Source organism: Anguilla anguilla, chromosome 2 (genome assembly GCF_013347855.1).
Source record: "Anguilla anguilla isolate fAngAng1 chromosome 2, fAngAng1.pri, whole genome shotgun sequence".
Taxonomy (NCBI): Eukaryota; Metazoa; Chordata; class Actinopteri; order Anguilliformes; family Anguillidae; genus Anguilla; species Anguilla anguilla.
Genome location: NC_049202.1, coordinates 57,854,941 through 57,882,546, shown reverse-complemented (window position 1 = coordinate 57,882,546; position 27,606 = coordinate 57,854,941). Strand labels below are relative to the sequence as shown.

Here is a 27,606-nt window from a genome sequence, read left to right as displayed (position 1 = left end):
GTAACCTGTATTGGATGACTGCAGTTGAAAATTGGGCCTATTAGAGATCACTTAAAACATAAGAATATTTAAAAATGAAATGGGACTTAACTGAACATCTGGCTGCAGAACGTAGGAGGATGTCTTGGCTGTAGCCTGCAAACTGTTGCCAGTGAAACACCCGAGTACGGTACCCCAACACCAACCTAGCAGAACTAACTTTCCCACCCCCTCCAATGCACCTGCGAAATGTTGGTTACACACGGGTTATAAAGTCCTGCCATGTGTTTCTCATGCGCATGAACTCAGCCAGCTGATTTCACTGATTAGTTCTACCTCCTGGCTAGAGGACTGTGCTAACGAGTAAATCCAGTCAATTGGAATAAAAAAGCTGGGAGGACTTTTACTATATAAACTTGGATTTTTCACCTCTGGTAACACAACGTAGCAAACCAATCAGAGCAAACTTCTTGTTCATTCCACAGAACATTCTGCCTATGAAGCGAGGCCATGTAAAAGAGTTAAATGTCCAGGCTGATAGAGTCATCTTCATTGGACCATCTCCCAAAACAAGGATCAAATGATCTCACAGTCAAACACAACCGACTCCTTCAGCAATGAGAAGAATCCTGCTTATTTAAGAAAAAGGACAAAAAAAACTGGATGTACAGTACTGTGCAAAAGTCTTAGGCACCTGTGAAAAAAATGCTGTACAGCTAAGGTGCTTTCAAAAATAATGAAATGAAAGGTTATAAATATAATTAAAAAAAAATAATAATATAAAGAGCAGAAATAGTTTAAAACTAAATAAAATCAATGTTTGGTGTGACCACCCTTCGCCTTTAAAACTACATCAATTCTCTTAGGTACACTGTCCGGCAGTTTCATAAGACAATCGGCTGGTAGGTTGTTCCAAGCATTTTGGAGAACTTGCCACAGTTCTTCTGCAGATTTTGGCTGTTTCGCTTGCTTCTGGCTCTCCAGGTAATCCCAGAGACCGTTGATCAAGTTTGTATCTGAAAAGTAGTCTATTACTTAAAATATTACTTTATTTAACAAAATACAAAAATGTATCTGTAAAATTTCATTTTTCGGAAAATTCATGTTTGGAAATCTCAGATTTGCTCTTTTCTACTGACACACTAATGCAGAAAACAAAAAATAAACATCTAAGACCAAATATATACTATATATTATATTTAAAAATCTAGGGTGCCTAAGACTTTTGCACAGTACTGTATATATTTTTAAAATTGGAATATTAAAAAAAAATACATACAAACAACATCCCAGGAATGACCCTGCCCCAAACCCTCCATCACATGGATACACAAATCTGGCCCTTTTCTTTTCTCCAGGGTCATTAACTGAACAATACTGGCCACGGACTTCACACCTTCACACCTGACTCCCAGGTAAAGGGAGGGGGAGAAAGCAGCATTTCTCAGCCCTGGAGGACCACGATTTGAGTAACGCCTCTATCCCTTCCAGTCCTCTCTCCTTCTGAAGCCCACACCCTTCACCAAAAGGAAAGAAAAACATTTTTTTTTTTTTTTAAAAGATCTGTTGGCCATGAAATCTCCTAAACCTCCTACAACATGGCTGCTTTCTACACAACCTCGCTGTTCAGCCTTTCACCACACCAAGACAGCCCACCTTTCTCCAGGCAGCTGAGGCCTCTTGGCAGCATCCATTTTGGATCTGAAAAAATACACACACACACACACACACACACACACAGACACAGACAGGGTAGGAGCCAGAATGAGTCAGCTCATGACATAATTGTCTATCATCTAGACCCCTATACACACAAACTCGCTATGTGACTACTCCGATATGAATATGAAGGGGATTCAGAATTCGATGTAGCATTGCGTGTTCTCATTTTAAAAAGCATGTTTAAATCATTTGGCACAATTAGGAGGTAGACTGCCACACACAGGGCATGGTAGGGTGGGGCATTTCTGCTGAAGCAATGGAAAAACGATGCTTTGCGTGTTCAGTAAAACATTCACATCAATCAAACAAAAAATAAAAATAAAAAACTTCACAGCACAGTGACCAAATCCTGGAGTTCTGGAAAGCAAAACGCCACTGCAGTGGACCCCACACCCAAACGTTGCAGACCGGAAACTCGGAAACGGAAGCTGAGACAGTATGTTACCTGGTTAGCAGGGTGCTTTACCTTAGTAGCTCCAATAAGAATCTATAGATCTATGTGACTTATATAAAACAGTATTAAAGTGTTGTAAAGCTGTGAATTCCCCCATACATTACTCATAGTCACTCTATCAAAAAACGTAAAGCACATTAATATGCATCAAATCAACTGCTTTTTATACTTTTAAAAACTTGGCTGAAAAATAAAAACGCAGTCCCGTTGTAATCATATTGGAACAGTGCCAGTGGTGTCTGAAGAATTAGACCTACGCCAGCTGGATACCAGGACTCCAGGAGAAAGACTGACACGGCTGGTCCAATGTCTGGGATGGGGGGGAGGGGTGCGGGAGGTACCATGTGAGAGAAAATGGAACGGGTGAGGCAGATGGAAGCAGACCAAAAACCTTTCCAATCAAACAGTTTTGTTTTCTCTTCCTTTTTTTATTAATAATTTTTTTAACGCCATGAAAGTTTAAGATGTAGTGACTAAAGACCATTGTACCCATTAAAACAAGCAAATAACCTTTATCCCTCCCCACCCCACCCAACGAAAAAAAAAAATATATATATATTTAAAAAAAAAAAAACTAAATTAAGAGGAAAGAGCACACAAAACACTTGAGTTTTTTTTCTAGTAAGAAACACTACATTGTTTCACAGAGAGGTAGAGAGAAGGGAGGGGGGCAGGGAGAATAGAGATTAGGTGGGGGAAGACAAACACTGACACAGAAATAAAATATTGAAATACTGCTTCATACAATAAAAACCTCCCCCCCCCCCAAAAAAAAAAAATCCTTCATGACTGCTTTGGTATGTCCGAGGGCAAGTCCAATTCAGCAGAAGCTGTACCTGCCCAATAAAAAGACTCAAGAGCATTATGTCCGTCTCCCATTGTCCTATCAGCACTGCACCACAAGCACTAGTAGTAATGCTTAGTAATGCTTTGTGGACTGTACCATTATTGTTCCAGAAGTGTGTGTGTGCGGGGGGGGGGGGGGGGTTAGAGCACAGAACTTCATACAGTCATGGAGGATTCAAATAGAAAAACCTACCCTAAAAGCACTCTTAACAAAGACAGATGAGCAAAAACAAAACAAAAAAAGAGACAAAAAAAAGATTTTATCTTAGATGTTTGTGTAACAGTGGGAGAAATTTAACTTTCCTGTTGGGGGGGGGGGGGGGGGGCAGCTGAATCAGAACCACCAGGTGGGAGGGCCAGGGGTGTGGTCACCCAGTCACCTGGGGCACTGCAGTTGTGGATCTGCACAAGGTGAGGCCGTTATCTCTGAGGACCAGGCAGGAAGGTAGATCACTTCCACAGGTGCCACACCTTCCTGTGATCCATTCTGACAGGTGCACACTACTCCTAAGAACACAGGCGTGGAATACACAGGTGTTCAGTATTTCTACAGGTGTGGAGCACACAGGTGAGGAGTATTTCTACAGGTGTGGAGTACACAGGTGTGCAGTATTTCTACAGGTGTGGAGTACACAGGTGTGCAGTATTTCTACAGGTGTGGAGTACACAGGTGAGGAGTATTTCTACAGGTGTAGAGTACACATGTGAGGAGTATTTCTACAGGTGTGGAGTACACAAGTGAGGAGTATTTCTACAGGTGCGCTGGGTCCAGGTTGAGTTCTCTCCTGCCTTTGAGCTAGCCCGATTGGCTCTTTTAATGTTAGCAATGAGCTGCTGCAACGTTGTGAGGGGGTTTACGGTTTAGGCTAGACATACAGCCCCTGTCCTGGTTCAATAAGTCACATAAACGCAGACCACATTCTTCACACGACAAAAACATACGAGAGGGACAAGAGACCCCAGACACCCAAAATCAGATCCGAAAATATATAAACACAATTTTTTTTTTTTAAAACAAGTGTTCCAAATATCTGTACAGAGACATCCAAAGGCTACAAGGAGTTAAAAAAGAAAAATATATATGGTGTAAAACAATAAATGAGATGTGAAAAGGGAGAACAGCAATACCAGTTCAAATGCTGAAAACAACCAATGCTATTCATAAAATGTGCGTGTAATAATAACAGGGGACAGGTCTGTATGTGTGTGTGTGTGTGTGTGCAGCAGAGCACTCTACACATCCAGCATTATTTGCCAGTACTCCCTAGAGAAAAGCTATGCTGGAATGCCAAAATATTCTACATCAGATCTGCATAATAAAAATTAAAAACCTGGTACATTGTGTTTTAATAGGTTAAAAGTGTTTTTCTTTCCCATACGTCAGCGATAAGCAGGTATTTCTTAGCACAGCCAAACACTCTGTGCTTTGACTACAGGGGTCCTTTCACATACCCCCTCCCCCCTCACCCCCAAAACCATTCTTACAGGCCCCCTCTGCCAGACGAACCTCTTCATGAGCATCTCCTCACCCCCCCTGCTTCCCTAGCCCCCCCGTCTGGAGAACTGGACCACATTCTGGACCTGTAACTGATCTATGGAGCGTTCTGTAGATGAAACCATCTTTCAAGGCACACTGAAGATAAAAAAAAAGGATAACACCAAGACTAAGAAGAAAAAAAACGTGTGCAACCCCTCCCACGCACACATGCGCACGCATACACACCCCACCCCACCATCTCTTCCTCCTTCCCCACCTTAAGTCTACGTACCATCATTATTATTATTGTATTTCATTATTTATTACAACTATGAGTTAAAAAAAAAAAATCACAATTACATTACCGATAATACTATTTTTGGTTTGTAACAATGCAGATAGCAGTCTTAGTAGTTGCTCACACCAGTGGTGTTTTGAGTGTGCAGGTTTTGGATGCGGAGGGCAGGCCAAGTGTGTCAGAATGTGTCTCACTGAACAAAACTGCTGCCCTCTAGAGGTGGGAGGACACAGTGACGGAATAACCACAGCCTGGTGAAACGTATTCCAAAAATGCGCAAATTTGGGTACAACCCTGGCTTCAATGACACAGTAAGTTATTGTGATTACTTAAGAATAATGTGTTCATCCATTTTTGGTCTTTCGTTATTTAGAAGATTTTTTTCACTGTATACAATTTTTTATCTATGTAATGTTTAAAAATGAAGAAATACAATCAATCGCTAGAACACCTCAAAAAGACCACATGCATGGAAGACCAAAAACATTTTAAAACATTTTTTTTTTTTTTAACATTTTTAAAATTATTTTCTGTAACATTGTAAACCTTCCCCTCCCTCCAACACCCCCCACCCACCCACCCCACAAACTCCACCCATCCAACCCCCAACCCTGCCACCCAACCCCAAACAGGTAATTTACCATCTGCTAATAAACTCTAGATTTATTTGGTGGCTGGTGCATTCTTTGTGAAACAGCATTAGAAAAAAGTTGGCTACAATCTGGACTAAAGTTTAAAATTAAAAAAGAAACAGAACGAGGTTATAAAAAATGAAAAACACAGCCGAGGCTGCAGAGCACCAACCTCTCCCACACCCTGCCACAACTCACACACACACACACCCTGCCACAACTCACACACACACCCTGCCACAACTCACACACACACACACCCTGCCACAACTCACACACCCTGCCACAACTCACACACCCTGCCACAACTCACACACCCTGCCACAACTCACACACACCCTGCCACAACTCACACACACACACACACACACCCTGCCACAACTCACACACCCTGCCACAACTCACACACACCCTGCCACAACTCACACACACACACACACACACCCTGCCACAACTCACACACACCCTGCCACAACTCACACACACCCTGCCACAACTCACACACACACACACACACACCCTGCCACAACTCTCTCACACACACACACACACACCCTGCCACAACTCACACACACACACACCCTGCCACAACTCACACACACACACAAACCCTGCCACAACTCACACATACACACAAACCCTGCCACAACTCTCTCACACACACACACACAAACCCTGCCACAACTCGCACACACACATACATACACACACCCTGCCACAACTCTCTCACACACACACACGTACACACAAACCCAAACCTTGCCACAACTCACACACACATAAACACACACTCTGCCACAACTCTCTCTCACACACACACACACGAACACACACACACACCCTGCTACAACTCACAACACACATAAACACACACCCTGCCACAACCCACACACCCTTCCACAACCCACAGATACATACACCCACCCTGCCACTACTCACACACACACACCCACTGTGCCACAACTCACACACACACACCCTGCCACAACTCACACACCCTGCCATAACTAACACACATCCTGCCACAACCCACGCACACACACATACACCCTGCCACAACTCACACACAAATATGCACACACACACGCATGCATACTGTATGAGCCCACACACACACAAAACCACACCGCTAACATGTGATTCACATACACACACAGGCCAACACACAATGACACACACACACACACACTAAAAACACAGAATGAATGGATAATTGCCTTTGCGCATGTGTGTGAAAGAGAGTACGCCTATCTGTAGTATCTGTATGTGTGCGTCTAAATGTGAGCCTGAGCCAACAAGATTTAAAAAAAACCCTAAGAAACATCAAGCGGAGTGCAAAATGGAAACTGAAGGAACATAAACGCATGCTGTAGTGAGAATACATCATCCTGTGTTTATTAGAGCTCTCTGTGTCTCTCCCTTCCTTCCCTCTCTCTCTCTCTCTCTCTCTCTTTCTCTCTCTCCTTCTCTGATACAAGGGGAGGACTAAATGGTCTCCATGGTAACAGCGAGACCAGAGTCACATCACAGCGGAAATGATGTGCATCACCACACTGACCAGTACTGTTTTGGCGTGCGTGTGCGTGCTTGTGTGTGCGCGACAGCACAGCATCAGCTGGAAAACAGAATAGACATCCAAAAAGATTTTTTTTGGTTGTGAACATGGGTGCAATTATGCAAGCCCACATACATGATCTCACGCATAAACACACACACACACACACACACTCACACCACACAAACGCACACACACACTCTACACACACGCACGCACACACACAAACACACACACTCACTCTGAGCCTGGAGCAGGAACACAGCACAGGAAGTACAGAGTGTAAACAGTGGAGAGAAAAACAGGAGCTCCTCGCAGACATTTGAGGTGTAGTGTTGCTCCGCCCCCTCCGCCTCTTTAACCCGCCTCCTGCAGTAGGGAGAGGGAGGGACTTCCTGCTTGCTGTCCAGGCCAGAATGCCAGGGGGTTGGCTGACTGTGTGCGCGTCTGTCAGTGGCGAGGGTCAGAGTGTGAGGGGCAGCGGAATGGAGTATATGCTCATGTCAGAGTGGGGGCTGCTGGGAATGAGGGGGAGGGGTTGGTGCTGTCCTGCAAACTGGGAGAAAGAGACAGAGAGAGAGAGAGAGAGAAAGAGAGAGTAGTAAGATGCAGCAGTGGATAACTGTGTGTGTGTGTGTGTGCGTGCGTGTGCATGTGTAGAGTGCAGCGTATGTGCATATACATGCAGTGTGGTTGTGTGTGTGTGTAGTGTGTACAGTGTGTGTGTGCAGTGTGTAGTGTGTACTGTGTGTTTGTGCAGAATGTGTGTGTGTGCAGCGTGTGTGTGCGTTAGAGACTGTGTAGTACTCACTCCAAGCAGTGTGTGTGTGTGTGTGTGTGTGCATTAGAGACTATGTAGTACTCACTCCAAGCAGCGTGTGTGTGTGTGTGTGTGCATTAGAGACTATGTAGTACTCACTCCAAGCAGCGTGTGTGTGTGTGTGCGCATTAGAGATTATGCAGTACTCACTCCAAGCAGTGTGTGTGTGTGCATTAGAGACTATGTAGTACTCACTCCAGGCAGTGTGGGGGTGCAGTGTGTGTGTGTGTGTTTGTGTGTGTGCATTAGAGACTATGTAGTACTCACTCCAGGCAGTGTGGGGGTGCAGTGTGTGTGTGTGTGTGTGTGTGTGTGTGTGTGTGCATTAGAGACTATGTAGTACTCACTCCAGGCAGTGTGGGGGTGCAGTGTGTGTGTGTGTGTGTGTGTGTGCATTCGAGACTATGTAGTTCTCACTCCAGGCAGTGTTGGGGTGCAGTGTGTGTGTGTGTGTGTGTGTGTGTGTGTGTGCATTCGAGACTATGTAGTTCTCACTCCAGGCAGTGTGGGGGTGCAGTGTGTGTGTGTGTGTGTGTGTGTGTGCATTCGAGACTATGTAGTTCTCACTCCAGGCAGTGTGGGGGTGCAGGTCTCTCTCTGGCAGCTCCTCATAACCGGCCGTCAGGTGTGTAGCAGGGAGCAGGGTATCCGCCTGCAGGAACACAACACAACACCAGGTGGCGCTGTTACTGCTGGCTCACTCTCTCACTGCAGTGCATGGGAAAGACGAACCAGCAGAGAGCTCCACTTCATTGACAACACAGTATTTTTACAAAGCTGGCTGTCTGGGGGGGTTATGGGTCACACACAGATGGCTCCCTTTTATTCTTGGGGGGGGGGGGGGGGGGGTGGGGGGGGAGTGGTTGAAAGGCAAAATTCTTTCAAAATTCACTGCAGGGGACGGCAGGTTTAACTTTGAGCTGGGCTGCTCAAATCTGACCCAGGAGGTTAGTAGGGCTGCTGCTTTTATTTCTACCCATCGGCTAACTGATTTGTCACTGATTGGCCAGAGATCCCACCCACCTGGTGACCCAGTTCTAAAGCAGTCTCTGATGCCCCTTTTCCACCAAGGCATTTTGAGGGCCGGTTCGGAGCCGGTGCCTAATCGCGAACTAGTTCTTCCGTTGCCGACAGCAAAAGAACCGGCTCTCGGCCAGGAAAACTGGTTCCAAAGAGGAACCAACTCTTAGCTGGTCTAGAACCAAGAACCGCTTTCGTCAGGGGCTGGGGGCGGGATTATCGTGACTAACCAAGACCAACTAACACTTTGTGACCGCCAGGTAGGGTGAGACCACCTTCGTTCGACAGACAGGAAAACGTAAACTGATTTGCAACTATATATGAAACAGGCGAAATATCGGTAACAACCTGTACCTAGTTATGTAGGAAAAAATGTCCTTGTTATCCTCCAGTGATTATTTTTTCAGTACTTTCGCTGTTTGTTTTTGTGCCGGCAAATAAGTCAGAGGTGGTCCAGCGCTAGCTTTTGTTTGCTAAGGGGACGTGTATCGACCTCCCCATATAAATGAATGGAACTTTACATAAATTTGCTAGCATACAGTTTAAGTGTCCTGTCTTGCAACGTGGTCGCTACCAGTTACGACTAGGAATCCGTACATATTCACAGTTGTAACCCAAGTCACAGGACGCAAAATAGCCGTTAGGAAAGCAGTTTGAAATTATGAAGCAACGTCTGTGCCATTGGATTTAATGGGTCACGATGAGATAATTCTGAGCGTGTTGCTTGACTTAAAGTTGATATAGTGAATAAGAGGTCCCTCCAGTTTTTCGCGATTCAGAATTTGGAGAAAATGCGGCATTTTGATGTTGTGTTGAATTCCAAAAATTCCGAATCGCGAAAAACTGGAGCGACTAAATAAGGCTGTAATAATATAACTAAATGTATATGTATGAAGTAGTTTTTTTTTTAATTTTTTTTTTACATTTAGACAGTTTATTATGTGTATTTTTACAGGACATACATTTTAATAGGTAACGATGTTGCTGGGAAAGCGGAGATGTATACAGACGTATAGAGTGACGTAATGACGAGGCTCTCTAACGCGTGGAAAAGCAAACCGGTTCTTAGAAGGTTCGCAAGTTGAACCAACTGCGACCCGGCACTAGCTCCAGCCCAGAACCAGAACTAGGTTCGCGTTGGTGGAAAAGAGGCATGATTGGAGGAGAAAAATGAACACCAGCAGCACCACTGGCCTCAGGGGCCAGATTAAACTCCCTTATTTAGCAAACGGGCAATCACTGTCCCTTATGTGACCTCAGATCCCCCAACCCCAAACAGTGTCACATTCCACACATTGTTGCTCTGCTGTTCAGGATAAAGCCCCAATGTCAGAGCTAGCCACCAGGAGGCAGTAGAGGGGCGTGGGCAGGTGTAAATAAAAATGGTGGTGGTACCAGGGAATAAATCACTGTTGAAACCGCAGCAGCTGTGACATGACGGAGAACTCACCAGCCAATCAGGACTGGCCTTTCGAGAATGGTACGTAGGGGTGGTGGTAGTGGAGGTGGTGGTGGTGGTGGGGAGGGGGGGGGGGGGGGAAGGGGGGTGGCGAGCGGAGAGATGTGTATTATGTCAGAACATGATGTCACTTCGGGGGTGTGCGTGGGGGAGGGGGGGGTGGTGACTCTCGGTCACAGAATACTGGGTAAACGGTGTTTGTGTGTGTGTGCTTCCAGGCAGTGGCCAAAAAAGTGGAAATGCCAAAATGAAGTTATCTGACAGGCTTTGTGTGGCCACGTGCTGCCAGAACAGCTTGTATTGGGCGTGGCATAGAACCTACCAGCCTATAGAATTCTGCAGACTATTTGGCCACAACCTGTATGAGCGTGTGTGTGCGTGTGTGAGAGAGAGAGAAAGTGTGAGTGTGTGTCTGTTTTATTGCATATGTGTGAGTGTGCGTTCATGTGTGGGTAAGTATGTACGAGTGTATGTGTTTATATGAGGTGCGTGAACTGTGTGTGTGCGGTGTGTTTTTTTGTATGTTTAGGAGTGTGTACGTGTGTTTGAGTGATTATATGTATGTTCATGTTGTGTGTGTGTGCATGTTTGCATTCTGTGTGTGTGTGTGTGTATATACGTGCGTTTGTGCATCCAAGTGAGAGTGTGTGTGTGTGTGTGTGTGTGTGTGTGTGAGAGTGAGTGTCTGAGAGTGTCTGAGAGTGTCAATGTGTGTTTGTGTGGTAACGTGTGTTTGTGTGTATGTGTGTTAATGCATGTTTGCGTTTGAGTGTGCGTGCACGTGTATGTGTGTGTGTGTGTGTGTGTGCTTTGTGAGGGCAGATGGCGCGCATAGCACAGGAAGTGGAGCGGCGTGTGAGGGGGGCGGGACGTGTGAGGGGGTGGGGCGGGTGGGCGGTACCTGAGTTGGGCGTGGCCGGAGAGCTGGCCTGGCTTGCCTGGGCCGAAACGCTGGCTGCGTCCACTGCAGTTTTAACTGCGTACAGGTTGGCCTCCTCCTGGAACTTACCAATGTTCTTCTTGTAGCGGATTCTCTTGTTGCCGAACCAGTTCGAGACCTTAGAGGTGAGAGGGGGAAAGAGACGATCCATCAGCCAGGTACATTACAGTACATTTATTTGGCAGACGCTTTTTTCCAAAGCGACATACAATAAGAGCATACCAAAGGTCATTGGAACAACTACAAAATAAAGGTCCGTTAAGGTCCGATAAGGTACCATACTCATTTTGTAACAGTTATTCATAGCCATGACCACATTAGGTCCAGTTCAGTAAACATTACTCTCTGAGTGAACCTATGCTAAGTCAAACCAGGAGGCATTACAAGCTACAACATCAAGATAATGATACAAAGTACAAAGTTCTGGATGGAGGTACATGTAATATGAAAGTAGCACAGGAGGTGAATGTGTAGCATGAAAGAGGGGGATTTAGGTGAAAAAAATGATCCCAGATTGGGAGTGCCCTGCAGAGTAGTGATAGTTAGTATAGTCTGAAGAGATGAGTCTTCAGACCATGGCAGAAGATGGGCCATGAGGGAGTGATTTGTAGAGGAACAGAGAGTTCGTCCCACCACTGAGGAGCTCGGGTGGAGAAGCTCCGTGGTTGGGACGAGCGAGAACCCTTTACCCGGATTACAGGGGGTGCAAGGCACCCTGCTGCCGCAGAGCAGAGTGGTCGAGCGGGCGTACAGAATTGAGTCCTGTCCTGTAAGTAGACGGGGGCCGTCCTGTTGGCTGCAGTGAAGGCGAGGGTCAGGGCTTTGAACCTGATCCTGAAAGCGACCGGTAGCCAGTGGAGTGACCTCAGCAGAGGAGTTACGTGACAGAACTTGGGAAGGTTGAAGACAAGTCAGACAGCAGCATTCTGAATCATCTGTAGTGGCTGTTGCACTTTGAACTGATGTTATACGTCGCTCTGGATAAGAGCGTCTGCTAAATGCCTGTAATGTAGTGTAATGTATGGCACAAGCTGGCAGGCTTGCAAGGAGAGAGTTGCAGTAATCAAGGCAGGAGATCACCATAGCCTGGACAAGCTGCTGGGTGGAGTGTGTAGTCAAGGATGGTAGAATCCTTCTGATGTTGTACAGGAGGAATCTGCAGGACCGTGATGTTGCCTTGATGTGATGTATAACCACATTCTGAACACTGAAGGTTTCCCGTATCTCAACAGGAATAACGGATAAATTTAACATAGCAAATGATGTGCCAAAGTAACGACAGGTGAAATTCACCCGAGATTCTCACCCAAAACTGAACCCTCACCGGTGAGACGGTGACCCCCCATGAACTCTTAACCTGAGAGACCGTAACGTCATGCTGACCCCTGACCTGAGATACCGTAACGTCATGCTGACCCCTGACCTAAGAGACCGTAATGTCATGCTGACCCCTGACCTGAGAGACTGACTCCACACGGACCCCTGATCCGAGTGACAGTGACTCTATGCTGACACCTGACCCAACGCTGACCCCTGACCTGAGAGACGGTTACCCCATGCTGACCCCTGACCTGAGAGACGGTGACCCCATGCTGACCCTGACCTGAGAGACGGTGACCCCACACTGACCCCTGACCTGAAAGACGGTGACCCCACGCTGACCCCTGACCTGAGAGACGGTGATGGCGCACTTCTTGGCGAGCTCTTCCTTGGCCTCCTCGCTGGGGTAGGGGTTGGACAGGTGGGAGTAGAAGTACTCATTCAGCACCTCTGTCGCCTGCTTGTTGAAGTTGCGCCTCTTGCGTCTACAAAACAATGACGACATATATAAGAGCGAGGAAAAAACACTCACACACACACTCCCACGCTCAGACACTCAGTAACTCAGTCACTCAGTCACACACACACTCAGTCACTCAGTAACTCAGTCACTCACTCAGTCACACACACACACTCAGTCACTCAGTCGCTCAGTAACTCAGTCACACACACACTCCCACGCTCAGTCACTCAGTAACTCACTCACTCACTCACTCACTCAGTCACACACACACTCAGTCACTCAGTAACTCAGTCACTCAGTCAGTCACACACACACACACTCAGTCACTCAGTAACTCAGTCACACACACACACACACACACACACACTCAGTCACTCAATAACTCAGTCACTCACTCAGTCACACAGACACACACTCACATGCACACACTAGCACACACACGCACGCACTCTCCACACACACACGCACACATACATACATACACACACACACGCCCCATACACACACGCCCCCCACACACACACACACACCCCACACACACACACACACGCACGCATGCACGCCCGCCCGTCCCACACACACGCCCCCCCCACACACACACACACACACACACACTCCACACACACACACACGCACGCACACTGCACACACACACCTGGCGTCGAGGAAGCGTGAGCGCAGGATCATGACGGCCTCGCAGGTGCTCTGTTTGAGCTGCATCTGTATGGAGCTGAACTTGCGGTGGATGATGGCCACCATGCGCTCGATCTCCTTGGGCGAGATGGGCCGGGTTCGAGACTGCTCCCTCAGCAGGTTCATCACATGGTTAGTGAACTCACTGCACGCCTGAGAGAGAGAGAGAGAGAGAGAAACAAATGAACATACATACATCTGTCCACAAACAAATACACACAGCCCATCCCTGTACATAATACAAAATCACATATCCCTGTCTATAAGAATGCACACACACGCACACAGCATATATCCCTTTGAGCAAACACCCTGTATATAGGTTGTCCTTTGTGCACACTTGGGAGATTTTGTGTGTGTGTGTATATGAGTGTGCGACTGTGTGTGTGTGTGAGAGAGTATGTCTACTCTGTGTGTGTGTGTGTGTGCATGTGTAAGTGTGTGTGTGCGTGTAATGTGTGTGTATGTGTGTGCACTCTGTGTGTGTGTGTACTCTGTGTGTGTGTGTGTGTGTGTGTGTGCATGTGCATGTGAGTGTGTGTCTGTGTAAGTGTGTGTGTGCGTGTAATGTGTGTGTGTGTGTGTGCTCAGGTCCCTGTAGAGTTCGGGCTCTAATGCAGAGCCTCTGATTGGTTTAGCAGCTCTGTGATTAAGGCCTAATGAAAGAGTCGCAATCAATGTGCCCAGAGAGCACCTGCCCCTGGGACCGCAGCCGTGTCATCAATTACCAGTCATGTGACCCTGCACAGACACAGCCGCCCGCTCCGTTTCGGAACAGAAAAAAAAGCTGAAAAGGTCATTTTCCGTCCGCGCACGGTTGAAAATCCACCCTCGTTCGTCTACTGAATATCCGCTGATTCTTGGCGAAATTCGGCACTTTCCAAAACGTTTGTCCGATTTGGCGCTGGGGTTGTTATACCATTTCTGAATGTCCCCCAAACACACCGCTTTTGTCTAAAAAAGAACTACAGCCCCCTGATTTACTGTAGGAGCACATCTACTAATTGGGGTGCAGTAGCGTGCTCATAATTCTTTTCAATTTTCAACAGAAAAAAATGTTAGCGTATAGAGCCCTGGGCAATGACAAAGCATGCTCTGGAAGTGGGAGGGGGGACCCAAGGCTGAGAAGTTTGAGAAGCCCCTGATTTGGCGTACCCGCCCCCCACCCGCTCCACGCCCCGCGCTCACCCTCACCTGCTCGTATTTCTCCAGCTCGGAGTGGTATATCTGCCGGATCTGGGCCAGCTTCGCTCGGTAGTCCGAGTGCTCGATGCTGCCGTCGTTCGGCGACCCCCCGGCTGCCGCCGCCGCCGCTGCCGCCGCCGCCGAGCCCCCGCCCTTCTCCGGCCCGGACACGCCCTCCGCCAGCAGCATGTTGTCCAGCCGCATGATCTGGGGGTCGGGGGGGTCCTCCTCCTGTACCCCCCGAATACTGAGCACTGTGGAAGAGAAAGGAAGGTCGCTTACACCAGCACTTTTACAGAGAATCTGCCAGGAAGTCAAAGAAACTACAAGAAAAGCACCCTGCAACTACAGGAAACACTCAGAAAAACCAAAGGAAAAGCTACATAAAACTACAGGTAAAAGCTCTGTGAAACTAGTGGAAAAGCTCTGTAAACCTACAGGAAAAACTCACACAAACTGCAGAAAAAAGGTTAGTGAAACAACAAAAAACTACAGGAAACAAAAAAAAAAAACCACAGGAACAGCTCAGTGAAACTACAGGAAAATCTCAGAATGAAACTACAGAAAAGCTGGACAGAAACCGCAGGTGCAACAAAAGAGGAACCCCCAGAACTGTCAGGGCAAAAAATATAAGACTGCTCAGACAGGCCACAGGAATATCAACAAGACACAGCAAGTCAGAGGTCATGGCCAGAATTGACCAGTGGCAGCAGGTTCCAGAAGGTTCCATATTTACATGCAGGGAGGACTCATGTGACTCCCGGTGCCCCTACCGCCCGCGCTGTTTCATAGAAGAGCGGTTTCTTAGAAAACAAAAGGCCCGCCGCAGTTCCCCTCTTTTCCAGCAGGTGGCAGCACCCAGCCAGGCTAGCGGCTTGGGTAAAGGGCTGGGCGGTACAGTGTGTGAATCATGGGGTCTGTAATGGGACTGTGTGTACTGTCAGGACCGGCTCTGCAGGCCATAAGTACAGCTTTCAGGAGCTCCGCTGCAGCACTTTATTAAAGCTGGACCTCTATGAACCCCTCACACACTTACTTTACTATTATCTCTATCTCCCACACGCACACAAACACAAACACACGCACGCGCACAGACACACACACACATACACGCATGCACGCAAACACACACACACACACGTACGCACACACGCTCACACATGTAAACACACACACACACACACACACACACACACACAAACGTACGCGCGTACATACATCTCTTATAGACACACGCACACGCACACACATGCACGCACACACACAAATCACTTATACACACACACATGCACACTCGCACGCACACACACATCTCTTATACACACACAAATACACTCATACATCTCTTATACACACACACACACGCACGAAAGCACATCTCATACACACACACTCATTTCTTACACACACGCACACATACCTCTTATATCCACACACACATGCTCACACTCATCTCTTATATACACACAAACAAACTCATCTCTCATATACATAAAAACACACACACACCTCTGTCGTACAGTTACACTGGATGGGGTGACAGGGCACTCACAGACAATTTTAAAGAAAAACTGATGCATTTTGGGAGTGCCAAAATTAACGCTCAGTCCCTTTCAACACACATCATAAAAACGAAAATACGCTGGACACAATAAAGTAAATTAAATTATGAGGAAAAGAGAAATCAATAGATCTAGCACTGTAATCAATACCAATCAAAGGACCAGAGGATGACGCGTGGACCAATCAGACGGCTCCTTTCATCTCTGATGTCTAATCAACCCGACTGATGGAAATGGCACAAGAAAAACTATTAAATGTAAGAGGATAGTCTATTTAGTCTTAATAAAGCAGTTCTGGGGTAGATATTATGACTGTAATAACCTGGGATCCCCTGTAAAACTGAACAAGGGATTTCAGCCCGTCTCACACACAGAAGAGAGACGAACGGGACAGTTAAAACAGCGGCAATTACGACCCAATACAGCAGGAAAGAGAGCCATCCTGTGTATAATAAACACTGACATTCAAACCATCAGCAGAGCAGGGGATATTATCAATCCAGGAGATGAGCTGATGCACAATTAATTGAGGAGTTCTCCTCAAATGAGCATAATGGGTATTTTTCGATCCCCAAATTTAATTTCAAATTCATTTCCTGAATTGGTTCATACTGAAATGGAACACACTGACAACCTGACAGCAGTGCCTTGAAAACTCAGGGATTTGTTTGGCCAGCACCACTGAACAGAGGCCCAAAGCCAAGGCGAGTCTTTCTGAGTTTACCGCTGCTCGTGTTTACGCGAATGTATTCTCCTTCTCAAACGGATCGCTCGTGACCGTTTCAGAAGGAGGCTCTCTCCGGCTGACACCACGGGCAAGACAAGACCTGAAGGAAGGGGCTTCATCCAAGAAAAACCAAGAGGAATCCAGGGGACTGCTCGCGGCGTTAGAGCACTAGAGAACAAAGCAGAAGAATAATGCATGTGTGTGCTTAACCCCTTAAGTTGTGAGGTCACAATATGTGATTAGAATGTTCTTAACCAAACGTTCTGTTCTTAACAGAACACTGTGTTCTTAACTGAACATTCTAATGCTGATGTCACAATCACTACTGGTAACTGAAAGCAGTGTTCTAGAACATTGAAAAAACATTCCAAAAAAACCTATTTTTGACAGGGTTAAGAGAAGGAGAAGAGCCAAACAGAATATAATTCACGGCTGAATCACTCTTGCCAGTCAGCCAGGACAAACATACAAGCATCGCACATACTCAGCCCTATCGCACACTCAGGACCCTCATGGCATACTCAACACTCAAGTTCTTCACTGCTCTGTCCCAGCCTGAATCCTTAATCCCTCCCCAAAACCTTCCAAATCCTGTTGTAGAAAAAAAAACTCCCTTTCAATTTAATCTCAGAACTTCTCTCCCCAACAACATTTTTCTCTCTCTCCCTCCCACTTTCTCTCTCACCCAGGCCCCCCAAGCTCCCCAGCCTCATTGGCTAAGAATGCAGCAGACACAGCCAACTGAACTAATGACCTTGATACTGCCCCCACTCACTCACTCACTCACTCACTCACTCACTCACTCACTCACTCACTCACTCACTCACTCACTCACTCACTCACTCACTCACTCACTCACTCACTCACTCACTCACTCACTCACTCACTCACTCACTCACTCACTCACTCACTCACTCACTCAAACACACACAAAAGACAGTAAAAACATTATAAAGAGTGAGAGAAAAATAAAGAATGTGTGAAAAAATGGGAAACAAACGAACGAGAAAAGAGAAGTGTACGTGTGTGTGTGCACACGTGCGTGCAACGTATGCAGTGATGTGGGAGAACTTTACACACACACTCACTTCCAGAGTGTGCGTGGCTAAATCAGGTTCTTTGTGCTGAAAAATGTCAGTGCCTCCAACATCAGCTTCAGTAAGCTATAAGCTACACTAGACAGCCATACAGGCTTAACATCAGCTTCAGAAAGCTATGAGCTACACTACACATCCAAACAGGCTTAACATCAGCTTCAGTAAGCTATAAGCTACACTACACAGCCATACAGGTCTTAACATCAGCTTCAGTAAGCTATAGGCTACACGTTACAACCATACAGGCTTAACATCAGCTTCAGTAAGCTATAAGCTACACTACACAGCCATACAGGCTCAACATCAGCTTCAGTAAGCTATAAGCTACACGTTACAACCATACAGGCTTAACATCAGCTTCAGTAAGCTATAAGCTACACTACACAGCCATACTTATACACAATATCAGCTTAATTATGCTACAAGTCACATTAATACAGGCCTAATATCAGATACAATGAGCTGAAAGCTACACTAAATATCAGATCCATATCACAAGCCATTTTCAAGGCCCACAGTGGCGCTACCTGAAGCACCATCTCTGAATCTCACCCCATCTTTTTTGGGGGAAAAGACACACTTCTGTTAGCCAGCCCTACTGGCCGACAGTCTCGCACACACAGCTCGCTGTGCTTATGCAGTCAGACACACTGGAGACAGATCAGGAGCGGCCTCTGAGCCACGGAAGCGCAGTGCTCCCCGAAAGGGCCTGGCACACACATTAGCCTGACTGCTAACAAGCTGAGCTTTCAGCCTCCAGCTCCCAGCGTCTCTGTAAGGAAACAATTAAGCCTGTGCCCAACCCCCCCCCACCCCACCCCACAGCGTGACACGGTGCCAGAGGGCGTTCGAGTCATCGAACCCCAAATTTCAAAAAAAGAGCGCCTCGTCACCCCGGCGTCTTGCCGGTAATGTGCCGTCTGCCGCGCTTAATTGTGCCACAAACACAAAACATTGGCACTTCAGGCACAGATGGATACAGAACTGAGAGGTGAGGGAGCGGCGGCGGCGTCCGGCCGGAGGGTAAACGCCGAGGCCTGGGGCTTTCCGCTGGCTAACGGTACCTGTGCTGATATAAACCCACTGATCTCAAACCTGAGAATACCTGACAGCTGTACCTGTGCTGATATAAACCCACTGATCTCAAACCTGAGAATACCTGACAGCTGTACCTGTGCTGTTATAAACCCACTGATCTCAAACCTGAGAATACCTGACAGCTGTACCTGTGCTGATATAAACCCACTGATCTCAAACCTGAGAATACCTGACAGCTGTACCTGTGCTGTTATAAACCCACTGATCTCAAACCTGAGAATACCTGACAGCTGTACCTGTGCTGATATAAACCCACTGATCTCAAACCTGAGAATACCTGACAGCTGTACCTGTGCTGATATAAACCCACTGATCTCAAACCTGAGAATACCTGACAGCTGTACCTGTGCTGATATAAACCCACTGATCTCAAACCTGAGAATACTGACAGCTGTACCTGTGCTGATATAAACCCACTGATCTCAAACCTGAGAATACCTGACAGCTGTACCTGTGCTGATATAAACCCACTGATCTCAAACCTGAGGATACCTGACAGCTGTACCTGTGCTGATATAAACCCACTGATCTCAAACCTGAGAATACCTGACAGCTGTTCCTGTGCTGATATAAACCCACTGATCTCAAACCTGAAAATACTGACAGCTGTACCTGTGCTGATATAAGCTCACTGATCTCAAACCTGAGAATACCTGACAGCTGTACCTGTGCTGATATAAACCCACTGATCTCAAACCTGAGGATACCTGACAGCTGTACCTGTGCTGATATAAACCCACTGATCTCAAACCTGAGAATACCTGACAGCTGTTCCTGTGCTGATATAAACCCACTGATCTCAAACCTGAGAATACCTGACAGCTGTACCTGTGCTGATATAAACCCACTGATCTCAAACCTGAGGATACCTGACAGCTGTACCTGTGCTGATATAAACCCACTGATCTCAAACCTGAGAATACCTGACAGCTGTACCTGTGCTGATATAAACCCACTGATCTCAAACCTGAGAATACCTGACAGCTGTACCTGTGCTGATATAAACCCACTGATCTCAAACCTGAGAATACCTGACAGCTGTACCTGTGCTGATATAAACCCACTGATCTCAAACCTGAGGATACCTGACAGCTGTACCTGTGCTGATATAAATCCACTGATCTCAAACCTGAGAATACCTGACAGCTGTACCTGTGCTGATATAAATCCACTGATCTCAGATCTGTGTGAGACTTATAATCAGGGCTCACTCCACAAATTAATAACTCTGTCACTGCACTTTCATGCAAAAAAAAACACAAACAGGAAGTTCACTCCCACATTTCCATGGCAACCAGGAAGTTCACCCCAGAGCATCTCCGTGGCAACCAGGTAGGCGAGAAGTATCATTTAAAAAAATTAATAATAATTTAAAAAAAACAAAACACTTTCTTTCATGTCTGCAGAAAAACGGTAGAATACCATAACAACGGTGCTGGCCTTCAAAAAAAAAAATTTTCAGTACGATGGCAACCCATTCCTGTAGATAACCGTCACGGACAGACACAACGACCAATGAGCATCATGCGTGGAATCGGAGCTGACAGTCAGAACGGCAGCGTGACCTCGAAACGCCGCCTGAATTCTGCTAACGCCTCGGATAACCGCCACGCTCAGAACCGACGCTGCGGAGGCCGAGGGCTTTTAAATCCGTGTGCTGGTGAACACAGGGAGTCACATGGTCACAGGGAGCGTCTTCGGCAGGTTTACTTTTATTTAATTCTTTGGACTTTATCATGTGCCATTATTAAAGCAGGTGGCTCAGCACAGAGAACCGGGTTCCCGTGTATTCCACGCACGGACAGCTCCAGAGAGGAGCAGGACGAGGATGCGACGCTAAATGAACATGGAGGCGGGGTTTAAAAGGCAATTGGGGCCTTCTGACTGGGTCGGGCCAGGCCTAGCGAGCTGTGAGATCCCACCCAGTTCTCTGCCACGCCTCCTCTACCCTTTCACACCTCCCTTTCCCCCTCTCTGTGCTCTCTTTTCCCCTCCCCTCATCCCTCACTCCTCCTGCCTCTTCCCCGGCTGCAGTCTAATGCCCTGTGACTCCCCTAATTACTGCAATTAAGCCTGATTGCTATTAATTACCCACACGCACGCCTAAACACACACAGACGCACTTACACACACAACGCACACACATATGCACGCACACACACACACGCACGCACACGCGCGCGCACACGCACATACAGACGCACAAATCGACACACACTCATTCAGACGCTTACACGCATACTCATACAGACACGTGCACACACACACGCACGTATGCGTACGCACACTCATTCAGACACGCACACATACACACACATTTAAAAACACACACACGGTTAAACACAGGCACACACTTCAACACACACATTCTCCTCGTTCTCAGTGCTGTCACTCCCAGAAAGGAACAGAGGCGGCCATCTTGGCCCATTTGTTTGGCCCTAGAGATGCTGTTGCTACACCTGGTGCTAAGGAAGTCATGAGATCCCCTTTACCAAAACAGTGGAAAAACAGAGGAATGAGAGAAAATAGAGAGAGAGGGAGCATTGAGGGAGGAGAGAAAGAGTGAGAGGAAGCTATGAACAGAGTGAAATGAGAATAGGCTTGAAGACATCCCTCTTTCCCAGTCCAATATTTACCCCCTCTGATAATATGAAAGGCTGAACCATGACATCCCCACTTCTGCTAACCAGCTGCCTGAGATAACACTCACAACTACCAGAGCAGGGCTAAAGGAGTCTACACACACACAACCTGCACACACACACACACACACACACACACACATACACACACACCGGCACACACACATCTGCACGTGCACACACACACACACACCTGCATATACACACAAATGCATCTGCGCACACACACACACACAAATGCACCTGTGCACACACACATGCAGACATACACACACATACGCACACACAGACACACTCTCGCGCATACACATACAGGTACACACTCTCGTGCATACACACACATACGCACAGACATCCACACACACATACACACTCTTGCGCATACACACACACACACGCACATACACACAAAGCCATCATAGCATTTTCTTCACCCGCTCCTGCCACCCGACCCCCCCCCCCCCACCCCGTTTCTGTCCCCCTTGGCCCCCCCCCACCCCCCCGTTCTCCATTTCGACTTCTGCAATCCCTCATGCTGTCAGTCTCCCACCCCCCTCCCCTCCTCCCCCTCTCCCTCTCTCTGCCGACAGACAGGATTAGCATTTTAATTGCATCAGCTCCCTCGGGAATTCAGCACTTTTCACTTGGGGGGGGGGGGGGGGGGTGCACATAGAGAGGAAAGCTAGAGACGAGAGAAAAGGGAGACAGAAAGGGAGGAGAGAGAAAGACCAGGTAAAGGAGAGAACGGGGGGGGGGGGGGTTAGAGTCTGATTGAACAGTGCAGAGAGTATGGCGAGAGAGAAAAAAACAAGGGGGAAGATGGCTAGAGAGAGAGAGAGAGAGAGAGAGAGAGAGAGAGAGAGAGAGAGAGTGTGAAGGAGCAGAAACCATGGAGGACCCCGATACATGAGAGCAAGGAGTGAAACAGGAAATACACCACTGAGAATAAGCCAAACAGGAAATACACGGCTGAGAATGTGCCAAACAGGAAATACAATGCTGAGAATGAGTCAATCAGGAAATACACTGCTGCGAATGAGCCAAACAGGAAATACACGGCTGAGAATAAGCCAAACAGGAAATATACTGCTGAGAATAAGCCAAACAGGAAATATACTGCTGAGAATAAGCCAAACAGGAAATATACTGCTGAGAATAAGCCAAACAGGAACTACACTGCTGAGAACGAGCCAAACAGAAAACACACTGCTAAGGATGAACCAAACAGGAAATACACTGCCGAAAATGAGTTAAACAGGAAATACACTGCTGAGAATGTGCCAAACAGGAGTCACACGCTAAGGAATGCGTCAGACAAAAAAATCCTTCTGATGTGTGTGTGTGTGTGTGTGTGTGTGTGCGTGTGCGTGTGCGTGTGCGTGAGTGTAAGTGTGCGTGATATGATAATACAGATGTATATTATGAGCAGCACATATAAAGAGTGGAACACACAGTTCTCTCTGAGGTTTTTAAATGAGGTAACTGAATCAGGGCTTGGGGTACCCCTGCTGTTCCCCTCAGCACGGTGCTGGAACGGGGGTACGTTCCTGTGCCTTGCCCCGCATACAGAACTGCAAGTTCTCACAAGACTGGGTATCTACAGCCAGGAAGCAGGTGAAGATGTATCCTAGCACTGAGCAGTGAGAGCGCTCAATTTGACTGCAGCGATTCCATTCTGTTTACAAGCAGCACTGTCACAGAGGCCCACTGGCTCATAAGCTGAGATCCAATGCTACACTGTAGCAGCTACAACACTCCAGAACCTTCTGCTGGGGGGTCAGACCAGCCTGTTGGTGCTGGGAATTCCATGGAATGCTTACACACGGCAGACGCAGACAATGAGCCGGCTAAGGAGTCGCTATACACTGGTGTGTTACCAGCAGAAGAAATGAGCATGTGCATGAAATGTCTGTGGTTTTGTCAGCTGTCTAACGTACACTCACACTAAAAAACACTGCATTGCAAACTCACTCACTCACTTACAATACCTACAGACACACACACACACACACACTGAATCACACACACTCACTCGCTATATTAACATTCACAGCTCACACGCTGAACACTGAATCTATGTCTATGTCTTTCTCACTCTCTCTCTCTCTCACACACAGACTCACTCACTGACTCACTCACTCAGCAACCCGCCCACACACATGCTCACTCACACAGAAACTGAAGAGTAAGGGCAGACCCCAGTACCAGCAGCGATAGTTAACAGTCATATTGTTGCCGTGGCGATGCCAGCTCTCCCTGGCACCGCTGGGCTCCCCCCCTCTGCCCCCCCTCCCTATTTTAATTAACACCGCCTCTTAAGGAGTGCTTAAAGACCTTGTGAAAAATGAACACTCATTTGAGAGGTCATTAATTTGCACAGTTATGCAAATTAGGTGGCAATTAAGCCGTAGTTCCAAGGAGCCGCTCCCATTTATAACGATTGAACGAGGAAAATGACAGAACCAAAACAGAAACTGCGCAGGGCTGTAGAAACAGACCACTCACACTATACCATTTAATAGTTTACCATAGTACACACATACTGCCCTATACACAGTTTACAATAGTACACACATACTGCCCTGTTCTACAGTATACTATAGTACACACTTACTGCCCTGTTCTACAGTTTACTATAGTACACACCTACAGCCCTGTTCTACAGTTTACTATAGTACACACCTACTGCCCTGTTCTACACTCTACTATAGTACACACATACTGCCCTATACACAGTTTACAATAGTACACACATACTGCCCTGTTCTACAGTATACTATAGTACACACTTACTGCCCTGTTCTACAGTTTACTATAGTACACACCACCTGCCCAGTTCAACAGTTTACTATAGTACACACCTACAGCCCTGTTCTACAGTTTACTATAGTACACACCTACTGCCCTGTTCTACACTCTACTATAGTACACACATACTGCCCTGTTCTACAGTATACTATAGTACACACTTACTGCCCTGTTCTACAGTTTACTATAGTACACACATACTGCCCTGTACATAGTTTACTATAGTACACACCTACTACCTTATTCTACAGTTTACAATAGTACACACCACCTGCCCAGTTCAACAGTTTACTATAGTACACACCTACAGCCCTGTTCTAAAGTTTACTATAGTACACACATACTGCCCTGTTCTACAGTATACTATAGTACACACATACTGCCCTGTTCTACAGTCTACTATAGTACACACATACTGCCCTGTTCTACAGTATACTATAGTACACACTTACTGCCCTGTTCTACAGCCTACTGTAGTACACACTCACTGCCCTTTTCTACAGTATACTATAGTACACACCTACTGTCCTGTTCTACAGTATACTATAGAACACACTTACTGCCCTGTTCTACAGTCTACTATAGTACACACTTACTGCCCTGTTCTACAGTACACACTTACTGCCCTGTTCTACAGTACATTATAGTACACACTTACTGCCCTGTTCTACAGTATACAATAGTACACACTTACTGCCCTGTTCTAAAGTCTACTATAGTACACGCCAACTGCCCTGTTCTACAGTCTACTATAGTACACAGCTTTGGCCCTGTTCTACAGTCTACTACAGTACACACCAACAGCCGTGTTCTACAGTATACTATAGTACACACTTACTGCCCTGTTGTACAGTCTACTATAGCACACAGCTTTGGCCCTGTTCTACAGTCTACTACAGTACATACCAACAGCTGCGTTCTATAGTTTACTATAGTACACACCTACTGCCCTGTTCTTCAGGTTACAACAATATATGCTAAGAGTACTGTCCACTAGTTTCCATAAGCTCTGTCCACAATTTTTGTTCCCTTCAGCATAGCAGTACAGTAGTTAACAACAATAAAATCCATCACATGTTCACGGCAGTAGGACATAGTACAGTTCATTAAAGCGTAAACTCTGAGCACGCTTAACTACACTACAGCACAGGCGATTTCACAAAAGCGCACTCTGCACATCTGGCTGTAGTGTGAGGCTAAGGCAGTGGACAGCACAATTCACACCCTGACAGTAAATATACCTGCTTTGGTTCCGCTTAGCATCCCATTTGAGGGTCTGGGTGGCACTATGAGGTCAGTTAGCCAACAACCTGCCCAACACCTCCAGACCTTGGACGGGGCCGGCACTGCCCAATCAGAGTGAAGACGGAGGTCGACGTCGTTTCCTGTGGAGGAACTGGACCGAGGATCGCACGGCCCATGAAAGGGGTATGAAGTGCCCCCCAGTGCTATTTGCAGAATCCTGGGACTGTGGAGGACTCATGACTCCACACTCTCCAGCCCTGAACCCTGGGACTGTGGAGGACTCATGACTCCACACTCTCCAGCCCTGAACCCTGGGACTGTGGAGGACTCATGACTCCACACTCTCCAGCCCTGAACCCTGGGACTGTGGAGGACTCATGGCTCTTCACTCTCCAGCTCTGAACCCTGGGACTGTGGAGGACTCATGGCTCCACACTCTCCAGCCCTGAACCCTGGGACTGTGGAGGACTCATGGCTCCACACTCTCCAGCTCTGAATCCTGGGACTGTGGAGGACTCATGGCTCCACACTCTCCAGCTCTGAACCCTGGGACTGTGGAGGACTCATGACTCCACACTCTCCAGCCCTGAACCCTGGGACTGTGGAGGACTCATGGCTTCACACTCTCCAGCTCTGAATCCTGGGACTGTGGAGGACTCATGACTCCACACTCTCCAGCTCTGAACCCTAGGACTGTGGAGGACTCATGACTCCACACTCTCCAGCTCTGAATCCTGGGACTGTGGAGGACTCATGGCTCCACACTCTCCAGCTCTGAACCCTGGGACTGTGGAGGACTCATGGCTTCACACTCTCCAGCTCTGAATCCTGGGATTGTGGAGGACTCATGGCTCTTCACTCTCCAGCCCTGAACCCTGGGACTGTGGAGGACTCATGGCTCCACACTCTCCAGCCCGGAACCCTGGGACTTGTCACCCACCCACTCACTAAGTCACTCACTCACTCATTCATTCACTCACTCAGTCACACATCGAAAAAGCTGAGTGAGTGGCTTCTGTCCGGCCTGTATGTTTCTTGGTAGCTGTGCCGCTATGTGGCGATGTTCTACCTCCTGTCTACTTTCTGCATTGTCACTGTAACTGCAGACCTTTCAAGTTTTTTTAAGAACGCAGGTCAAAGGCCACTCACTTTTAGGGCAGACGCCCAGCAAGTCAGGCATGGAGAGAGAGAGAGAGAACCTGTTACTTTCAATACATTATCGACAGAGTAAGCCTACTCTACCTTTTAATTTGACAGCCTGTTTTTAAAAGTCACCAGAAGTCTTTTTTTTTGTTAGGTACGTGGTAATGTTGAGTGTAGAAGTGTATTTATCCAGGTCTTTTCAGGCTGAGAAGCTCTGGCTCACTTAATCACAACTTTAAAAACTGGGGCTGTTGTTCATTTTAAATATGTGAAACATAGTAGTCTGTTACAAAGACAAGGTTATTCGTTTGAGCAGATTAAAATACGGTATGAATGGTAGAACAGAATTTCAATGTGTAGCGACTTCAGTGAGTGTGAGTGTGTGTGTACGTGTTCTGTGTTTGTGTGTGTGTGTGTGTGT

At 47.0% G+C, this 27,606-nt stretch overlaps 1 protein-coding gene across 3 annotated transcripts in view; it reads right to left on the bottom strand.

Annotated features, from left to right (window-relative positions):
* Nucleotides 1-6,312: 6,312 nt before the first annotated feature.
* LOC118221257 (pre-B-cell leukemia transcription factor 1-like) overlaps nucleotides 6,313-27,606 on the bottom strand; it is a 51,300-nt gene continuing 30,006 nt past the window's right edge. Inside the window, exons 3-8 of one of the 3 annotated variants that reach the window (XM_035406150.1) lie at nucleotides 14,873-15,117; nucleotides 13,641-13,831; nucleotides 12,872-13,007; nucleotides 11,164-11,320; nucleotides 8,351-8,435; nucleotides 6,313-7,519 (exon numbers count right to left, since the gene is read on the bottom strand). In XM_035406150.1, the coding sequence (XP_035262041.1) occupies nucleotides 8,392-8,435; nucleotides 11,164-11,320; nucleotides 12,872-13,007; nucleotides 13,641-13,831; nucleotides 14,873-15,117 (773 nt within the window). In that variant the 3' untranslated portion in view covers nucleotides 6,313-7,519; nucleotides 8,351-8,391. The remainder of the gene's footprint in view (nucleotides 7,520-8,350; nucleotides 8,436-11,163; nucleotides 11,321-12,871; nucleotides 13,008-13,640; nucleotides 13,832-14,872; nucleotides 15,118-27,606) is intronic. The other 2 variants (XM_035406149.1, XM_035406148.1) reach the window with 2 other exon arrangements.